This window comes from Tupaia chinensis, unplaced genomic scaffold (genome assembly GCF_000334495.1).
Source record: "Tupaia chinensis unplaced genomic scaffold, TupChi_1.0 Scaffold000063_1, whole genome shotgun sequence".
In the NCBI taxonomy this organism is placed as follows: domain Eukaryota; kingdom Metazoa; phylum Chordata; class Mammalia; order Scandentia; family Tupaiidae; genus Tupaia; species Tupaia belangeri.
The window spans coordinates 8,404,167-8,413,243 of NW_006159521.1; the positions used below are offsets into that span (position 1 = coordinate 8,404,167).

General features: G+C 40.5%; 1 protein-coding gene across 3 annotated transcripts in view; it reads right to left on the bottom strand.

The window, feature by feature from the left end:
* Nucleotides 1–9,077, bottom strand: part of AQP9 (aquaporin 9) — a 53,652-nt gene that overhangs the window by 40,059 nt on the left and 4,516 nt on the right. The window contains exon 3 of one of the 3 annotated variants that reach the window (XM_027765992.1): nt 8,952–9,077. The exons of the other annotated variants lie outside the window; for them this stretch is intronic. Coding sequence (XP_027621793.1) covers nt 8,952–9,062 — 111 coding nt within the window. The 5' untranslated portion in view covers nt 9,063–9,077. The remainder of the gene's footprint in view (nt 1–8,951) is intronic. 3 annotated transcript variants of the gene reach the window in all.

Below are 9,077 nucleotides of genomic sequence, written 5' to 3' on the forward strand. Positions count from 1 at the left end.
CCTTTATTTGTCCATCTAAAAAATTTATTCATTCATTTTTTAAAAGAACTATTTTTTAATCTTATTTATTATTATTATTTTTATATTCACTGCAGGACATGCACACTCATGAGAGAGAGAGAGAGAGAAAGTGAGAAAGAAAGCAAGCCACCAGATCTGGCACTCAAACTGCAGTCAGCCATGTGGGAGCATAGCACCTTAACCACCACACCACTTGCTGGCCCCCATTCATTCATTTATAAAAGAACTTTTAAAAAGTACCATTCAAGGGACTAGCAGGTGGTGTGGTGATTAAGGTGCTGGACTCCCACACGGTCAACCACAGTTCAAGTACTGGACCTGGTAGTTTGAAAATCATACCAGGCTCATGTGTATATATGCCCAAGGTTCTGAGAGGATAATGGAGGAGAGGGGATTAGAGTGTGGCCATCCACTTAGGAAGTGATTTCTCATTCTCTCTCTCTCTCTTTCTCTCTGTGTCTGGTGAGTGCATGTGCTGTATGGCAAAAACATAAAAAAATTTTAAAAAAAAATGAAAGCGAGAGATAGAAAGGAAAAGAAAAGGTGCTATTCACAATGGTAATAAAAATTGTAAGTCAGGGGTCTCCAAACCCTGGTTCATGGACCAGTACCGATCCATGGCCTGTTAGGAACTGGACTGCAGAGCAGGTGATGAGCTGTGGGCGAGCAAAGTATTATTTGTATTTACAGCCACTCCCCATTGCTCACCTTATTGCCTGAGCTCTACCTGCTGTCAGATCAGTGGCAGCATTAGATTCTCACAGGAGTGCAAACCCTGCTGTGAACTGAGCATGCAAGGGATCTAGGTTGTATGTTCATTATGAGAATCTAATGCCTGATGATCCGAGGTGGAACTGGGATGATGATGCTAGTGCTGGGGAACAGCTACAAATACTGATTAACATTAGCAGAGAACTTTGATTGCACAGAGACCATAATAAATCAATTGCCTGCAGACTCATATCAAAACCCAGTAAGTGGGGCCAGCAAGTGGCATAGTGGTTAAGGTGCTGGACTCCTACATGGCTGGCTGTGGTTTGAGTCCTGGCCCTGGTGGCTTGAAACTCACCCTAGGGGCATGTGCATGCATGCCGAAAATCCTGAGATGAGAATGAAGGAGAAGGGATTATGGCATGGCCACACCCCTGGGGGGGTGATTTATCTCTCTGTCTCTCTGTCTCTCTCTCCAGTGAGTGCATGTGCCCTACAGGAAAAATCTTTCTCATAAAAAAAGAAAAACCCAATCAGTGAGTGCCAACTGACAATTAAACTGCATCGTATTGCAGGTTTTATAGTGGCAAGTGAGTTAATGTACTTCAATGGACAGATGCATCTGATAGTAGACTTTAAGTTAGATTTCCCATTCCCACCCTTTGGTCCAAGGAAAATTATCTTCCATAAAACTATCCGCTGGTGCTAAAAAGATTAGGAACCACTGCTATAAGATACCTAGAAAAATATCTAACAAAATATATGTATGACTAATATAAAGTAACTTATAAAACTTTAATAAGTGTAATAAACAGATCTATGGAAGAACATCTATTTCCTGTTTATGAATGAGAAAATTCAATATTCTCAAAATGTAGTCCTATCCAGAATTACATATAAATTCAATGTCATTCCAGTTAAAATCTTTATAGTGTAGTTATGGAAATTGATAAACAGATCTTACCACTAATATGGGGGAATAAAGGGTTAGAAATAACCAAGACAATATTTTTTAAATAAGAAAAATAATTACAGAAAGCAAAAGATATTTAGAAAATGATTATAACAAAAATATGGGATTTGTGCAAGTTTGGGTAAATATTAGGTTGTTCAAAAAATCATGATGTATTTTTACATAGAAAATACGTGACTACCTGGGACCAGCAGTTAGTGTAATGGCTATGTTGCTGGACTCCCATGTAGTTGACCGCAGTTCAAGTCCTGGACCCAGTGGCTTAAACTCATGCCGGGTGCGTGTGCGTGTGTGCCCAAGGTCCCAAGAGGAGAATGGAAGAGAAGGGTTTGTGGTGTGGCCATCCCCCTAGGGAGTGATTTCTCGCTTTCTGTCTCTCTTTCTGTCTCTCTGTCTCTCTGTCTTTCTGGTGAGCTCACGTGCCCTATCGCAAAAAACACTCCAAAAAAAGAAAAAAAAAAAAATACGTGACAACTTTCCAGACAACCTAATAGGTCAATAGAATGGAATAGTCTGGACAAAAAACCCGCAAATATATGTGAACCCATATATGACAGAGATGTCGTCACAGTCAGTGGAGATAACAGGATAGACTGGTCAAAATGGCAGTTGGCTATTCTTTCAGACACAGACAATAGACAACTACTCCGTTTCACATACCAAAATAATTCTAATGACTTAAAGACCCAAACAGGAAAAGCAAAATATTAAGCCATAATTAAAAATGCAAAACATAATTAGTGTCTGAATTTAAAGTGTATTTCAATATTCTGTAACAATTAAGAAAAAGAAAAACATCCCAAGAAGAAATGTGCAGAGAATATGCATAAGCAATTCATAGAAGAGGAAGCCTAACATTTCCAGGAGACACATGAAAAGATGATTATCACACTGAGATTGATTAAAGTTACTCATGAAATTCTACTGGGTCGTCGGAAAAGTCATGACACATTTTTACATAGGAAAACACAGGAAAAATACGTCATGACTTTTCTGACAACCTAATATTTCCTCTCTGTCAAAGATGAAAAAATAAAAAACTTGGGTAATATTAAAGGTGATTGAGAATGTGGGAAGTGGGAGCTTATGTGTTGTTACTGATAATGCAAATTTGAAACCACTTTGGAGAACAAGGTTACAATGCCATAAAGTCGAACATGCACATATCCTAGAAGCACCAGATCCACTTCTAGGCACATACTCAAAATGAGCTCTCGAACATGTATACAAACACACATGTACGAAGACGATCATTGCAGGAGTGTTGGTAATTGTGACCGATAGCCATCAGCACAATATTTCATGAGGGGACTGGATCAGCCACACTACACAATATTTAATACGAGGTAACATCTGCAAGTCCCCAAATAGATTAATCTTGAAAATACAAGCTATGAAGCTATGTATGTAACTTCCAAAACCATGCAAAACAGTAACATGTATGGTTACAGGCTACAGTAGTAAAAGTTTGAAAGTGTGGTGAAGAGAAACCAGAGATTTGCCTCTAATCCCAGGTCTGCCACACACTGGCTTGTGGTCAAGTTGTTTAACCACACTAATCCTTAATTTCCTAATCTGTAAACTGAGAATCATTCCCTTATATCCTTAGTTTTATTTTTTTTTTCTTAAGGATTAGAGACTGTCTGGGAGAGAATGGTCAATAAATGTGAGTCCTCCCCATTCTCTTTTATCCTCACCATCACATTTGAAGGGAGAGTGCCTGTTGCCTTTAACCTCCTTTACTCTCCAATGAGGGTGTAAAGAACCCATGAAGAACCTCAGTGTTTATTTAACTCTTCTACACATTCAGACTGAGCATCTGGGCTTTTTCAAAGGGATGAAACACTCAAGCACAGTAACATAAATCATTAGTGAATAACAAGAAACAAATAAGAACAATGGTGGAAGTTCTCGCTAATGTTCTGCTGAGGTGGAGGGAGCATTTGACAGAATGCTGTGCTACCGTGGAACTCTGTTCTCTCATCTGAAAGATGCAGGAGTCAGACAACAGAGACCACTCCCTTCCAAAGCCACAGTATGTGGGCTCAAGGACAGAGGATCCCTGCAAAGTTCTGACAAACGATCCATGGCCGGCATCAGCCAGAACACTTGACAACAGAGGCTTCTGAGCTGCCATCTGTTGACAAACTGACAGCTCCATGTGCCTTTCAGTTCTGGGTATCCTGGCTTGGAGAGGCAGACACCTTTACAAAGCAATAAACTAGATGAGCTGTTGAGGGGAAAAACTGAAAAGGGGCAGGGGACTGTTGAGCCAGAAAACAAGATGGAGGGGTTGTGGAGTCTCTTGAAGTCTACTTTCCTGAAGTCTTTTGCTCTCCAAAGGGTGGTCTTGGGGAGAATCCAAAAAAATAGAAGAAGTACCAGGGGCCAGCAGGTGGCATAGTAGTTAAGTCACTGGACTCTCACATGGTCAGCCATGGTCAAGTCCCAGACCTGACAGCTTGAAACTCATGCTGGGTGTGTGTGCATGTATGCCCCAAATCCTAAGAGAATGGAGGAGAAGGGATTGAGACATGGCCATTCCCCCAAGGGATGATTTCTTGCTTTCTGTCTCTCTGTCTGTCCCACAAGTGCACACATTTTATACCAAAAAATCTTTAAAAACATAATTAAAAATTAAAAAAAGAAGAAGGAAAGAAAATAGAGGTACTGGAGAAAACTCAGTGTGATGCACAGTCAGCACGTCCATCAGACCCATGGAGACATAGCAGGACCACCTCTGTTCCACCCTGCTGTTACATGGGGTTGGAATGTATCTGCAGGTGGTGAAGAGATCCCAAAACTCTGCTAGCAAATCTCCTGTGAACTGTCTCGGAGGTGATCGTGCCTGTTCTATGTAATCATCTTTTAGCACCTGCAATGTCTAATGCATTTTAGGCTATAAAATTAGTCAAGTCCTCTTGGGCTTTCACAGGAAAGGGGTTAAATCTCATCACGTGGTACTATATAGGAATGACTAGAGTCAAAATATCACCCAGCTCTTGCATTCCAGGGCTGGGTGACCTGGGGTGAGTGTCTTAATTACGTTACACCTGTCTTCTCATCTGACGAAATGGAGTTAATCATCTTCCTTTGTCTCTCCCTCTTCCAAGAAAGATATCGACAAAAAACAAAACAAAACAAAACAAAACAAAAAAAACCAAGAAGCTAGACAATGAGCAAACACTCTGTGCTCCTTGGAAAAAAAGAGGAAATCCAGAGGCAAGTGTGCCTGAGGCCATGCAGCTGCCTCTGACTGATTCAGAGGATATGGGATTGCATCAGCCTGGGTCTCGGCTCCTCCTCCATAAAAAGGGCCAATGACGTCTGCCCACCCTATCTAGGAGCTGTACCAGTACCTGAGGATTTTAAATAATGCTGGAGATTAAAGTTGTCCTGGGTTGCGCCCTGAAAATGGATGTCTCTAATCAGTTTAAGAAATCTGCTCCTTTTAAATGCTAACTAGTCTTTTGTTTCAAAAGCTCCCTAGTATGGAATAGACCTATTACAAGACCTGACCACACTCTGTAAGAGTAATTTTAAAGCTCTAGATTTTCGATAGCTAGCATATCCAGCTGAGAATACCCCAAGACAAACTCTGTGACCTGAGCAAGGAGAGGCTCTTGGTAATGAATCACTCTTCTCTCAAGATTTTGGGTATGCACACAGAGTGCCAGGCTTGATTTTCAAGCTGCAGGGTCCAGGACTCAAACCACTGTCAGTTAGTCCAGCATCTTAACCACCACTCCATCTGCTGGCCCCTCAAGAAAGAGATTTTAACTCAATACACATCTATGGAGTTCTATGTGTGTATCTGCAGAGCTCTGTGGAAGATGCTGGAAAGCAGCTGGCATCTCAAGTAGAGACAGCTGGTTTTTAATCCTAGGAGCTGTTTTTCAATACTAGGAGTCTTGAGTGGAGGAAGGAAAGGCACTAGAAAGGGGAAAGGGAGCTAGCATGTATATGTCAAGTCACCTTACAGGTATCAGTCACCTTACAGGTAAAGCACATTTAATTCTCACAAGAGTACTGTAAAATGTTATCTCATTTTGAGGGAACTGACTCACGGAGGTGTATTCATTGACCAAGATCACAACACAGTCAGGTACCCAGTAGGAAGCAGGTGGCCACTGTTAGTTTGCAGGGTGGTCTCAGTGTTAATGCAATTTCTGCAATTTGGCATCCCCAAGTCACAGCCCAGGTGCAGGGGGCTGCACAGTGTCCTCGTCTCTACCTTCATCTCCTGCCTGAAGCATTGAACACAGAAAGTGCAGACACTGGCTCCAGGGTATGACTGGTCTCATCAGTAAATACTCATGCCCCACAAACAAGACACAGCTAACTGATGGCTCCAAACTATGGAACGGATGAAGCAGAGGGAATCCGATTCGCCTTCTATGAAGGACAGTCCCAGAAGTATTCCAGCAGTGGGTGGGAATTCATACCAAAGATGGAGGCTCTAAAATGAAAAGAATCCCAGTTCAGTGCTTTTCTGGGTTGAGCCAGTTACTTCATCTCGTTGAGTCCTCATTTTCTCCAACTGTTTATGGGTGATAATAAAGCCCTCCTAATGCAGCTCTTGTAAGGACTGAACAAATGAATCTAAAGAACTTATATTAGGTGCTTCATAGTGCTCCCTACCCTTACTGCTCAATGCTTCTAAACCTTTCCTCTGTGATAGGGAAGATGCACTGCAGACCTTTTCCCTGACACTAGTAGCGGAAGGCCTCTCTCTCATTGTCTAAAAGACCAAACTGAGCTGGTTCAATGTGTGACTTATTGCTGGTTTTACTTGTAGTTTATAAAGAATTTTTTATGAACTGTCTTTTCCCTTAATGCTAACGTAGGCCTTATCAGTCTTTATATCATGATGTGAATAAGTTTGAGATGCTTCCCCTAAAAGAGCATTTAGAGGAGGGAGAAAAATGGCACCTGATTACCAGGGCCTGGGGGAAACCAATCTCATAAATGTGAAGGATTAATAAACCCTGCATATTCTCTTTCATCTTTTTAATGTGTCCTTTCCTTATGCCCCATTAACATACAAGTTTTTTACTAGGAAAAAAAAAGGTAAAACACACATTTTCTTATAATACAGAAATAATTACTTTGAATAATCTTTGAGCAAGATTTATGGGTGAAAAAAAATTATGTTTATGCAGAAACATCTTGTTTACACATCCCCACTAGCCTCAACAAAACTGAAGATTAATCACAATTATAGTTTCAGCAGGGTACATTTTAGAAAATAAATGTATAGTATAAATAGAAATGAATCTTTCTGGAAAATGACTGGCTTTAGCCAGAAGATACAAAAGTTTCATATCTTAGAATATGAATTAAGATATTATTCCTTGGGACCAGCAGTTGGCATAAGGGCTGTGTTGCTGGACTCCCATATGGTCGACTGCGGTTCAAGTCCTGGACCCGATGGCTTAAACTCACATTGGGCACATGTGCATGAGTGAGATCCCAAGAGGAGAATGAAGGAGAAGGGATTGCAGCATGGCCATCGCCCTCTGGGGGATGATTTCTTGCTTTCTGTCTCTCTGTCTGACTGTCTTTCTGGCGAGTGCACACACCATATAGCAAAAACCTCTAAAAAAAAAAAAAGATATTCCTTTAGTTTTCACTGTGAATGTTGGGGAAGACACACTACTAGTTGTATGAACAGAGCAATGAATGGCTAAAAGCAACCTCAGCCTTCTCAACTCAGAAAGAACTGGGTTATGAAACAGTCCTTGTTAAGAAATAAAGAAGGTTTTAACTTTTTTGGTTGCAAAAAAAGGATGTTTAGTTTACTTCCTCCTCTTTGTTTTCTGCAGAACAGTAACAATTCTAACTGAATTTGCTTCACTTTTCTGTACCCCAGGTTGCAGTGGGCTGTAAGCTGTCTGTGGTGACAACTGCTCTTCTCTTTGGGAACAGATTGTCAAATACCATGACGCAATGGTCTCGGACTCACTGAAAGCAATTTTCCAGTAAGCAGTGACTAGAGTCAAAAGACTCATTGGCTTGTGTTTTCTCTCTATTCCTTCTAACTCCCCCCCAACCCATGAAAGTGCATATAATCAGGGCCAGGGCTTACTGCCAAGAGAAGGTGGGAGATGCAAGAAATTGTCCATAACTCCCTAGAAATATTTGAGTGAATTGGGTAAGAAGAGTCTCTCAGAGGCCAGAAGATGGAGGACACTCTTCATGTAAAGCTAGTTCAATTTTTTTAATTTAAATTTGTTTCTCAATGTTGGCTTAACTGATGGGGTTTAAGTTTATCCTTCTAAATTATTATGTATTCATTCGAAGCAAAGAACTTTTCATGTATAAGGCTTATGGGAAATTCTCTATAATCCTAAGAAACATGACATTATAACTAAAATATTAAAGCTTGAGCAGAGTTTTAGCTTTTGTTTTTAAACAAGTTGAAATCAATAGCTACCACATGACCGTAATTTTACATTCACAAGTGGTCTGGCACCCACCAAAACTTCACGATTCAGAGAATGGTAGAATACGCAGCAAGATGAAACATAGAGCTCATGCCACTTTAGGAAACTTTCCAGACTCTCGTTAATAGCTGAGTAAGCCTCTGGACAAATGTTCAAGAGGCACTTAGAATCAGTGCCTCTAGAAGGTTTTCTTAACTGTCCAATTGGAGATCTTTAGAGACTAGCTAGAATTAAATAGAGAGAACAAAGGATGTAAACCAAAGCTAGAGTACTGTATGATACACTATTCCCTTTCTACACAGGGAAAATCCTAATTCATTAAGAGTCAAGTGATCTGACAGTGCGATCTTGCCAAGCACTGGTCATAGTGCCCTGTTTATTGCCATTTGTATTTATTTGACTGTCAATGCTTATTCCAGGTGACTGAGTCGCCTCAATGCTTACAGAAAACAAGCAGAGTACAAATCAATTAATCAATGAAAAAATTTTCTAACAACTGACTTTAAAGCACAAAGCCATTTAAGAGTGTGAGTAAATCCATGAAATGAAGAAAGTACTTCATTCCCCTTCTTATACCTCCCATTAGTTTTATGGATAAATGCAATGAGTAAACGAAAACCTCATATTATGGCCACTAAAATAGCCAAACAGCCTAGGAGTAATTTGCTGCTTCCTGGAAGAGATGAATCTGATAGCTAACTCGAAGAAAAAACAAAAAAAACAAAACAACTCTTCACCACCAGCTTGGCAGCTAGGGAGGTATTACTGGGTCAGAATTTAGGAAATCAGGAAATACTTACGATCATTATAAACGTGCCCAAGAACTCGGAGAGGGTTTCTTTAGCTAAACTGCTCTTCAAGACCAATCTCTGTTTGAAGCTTTTTCCCTTTTGTCCTTTCTGGGGCTGCATCTTGGGGCTTCTCCA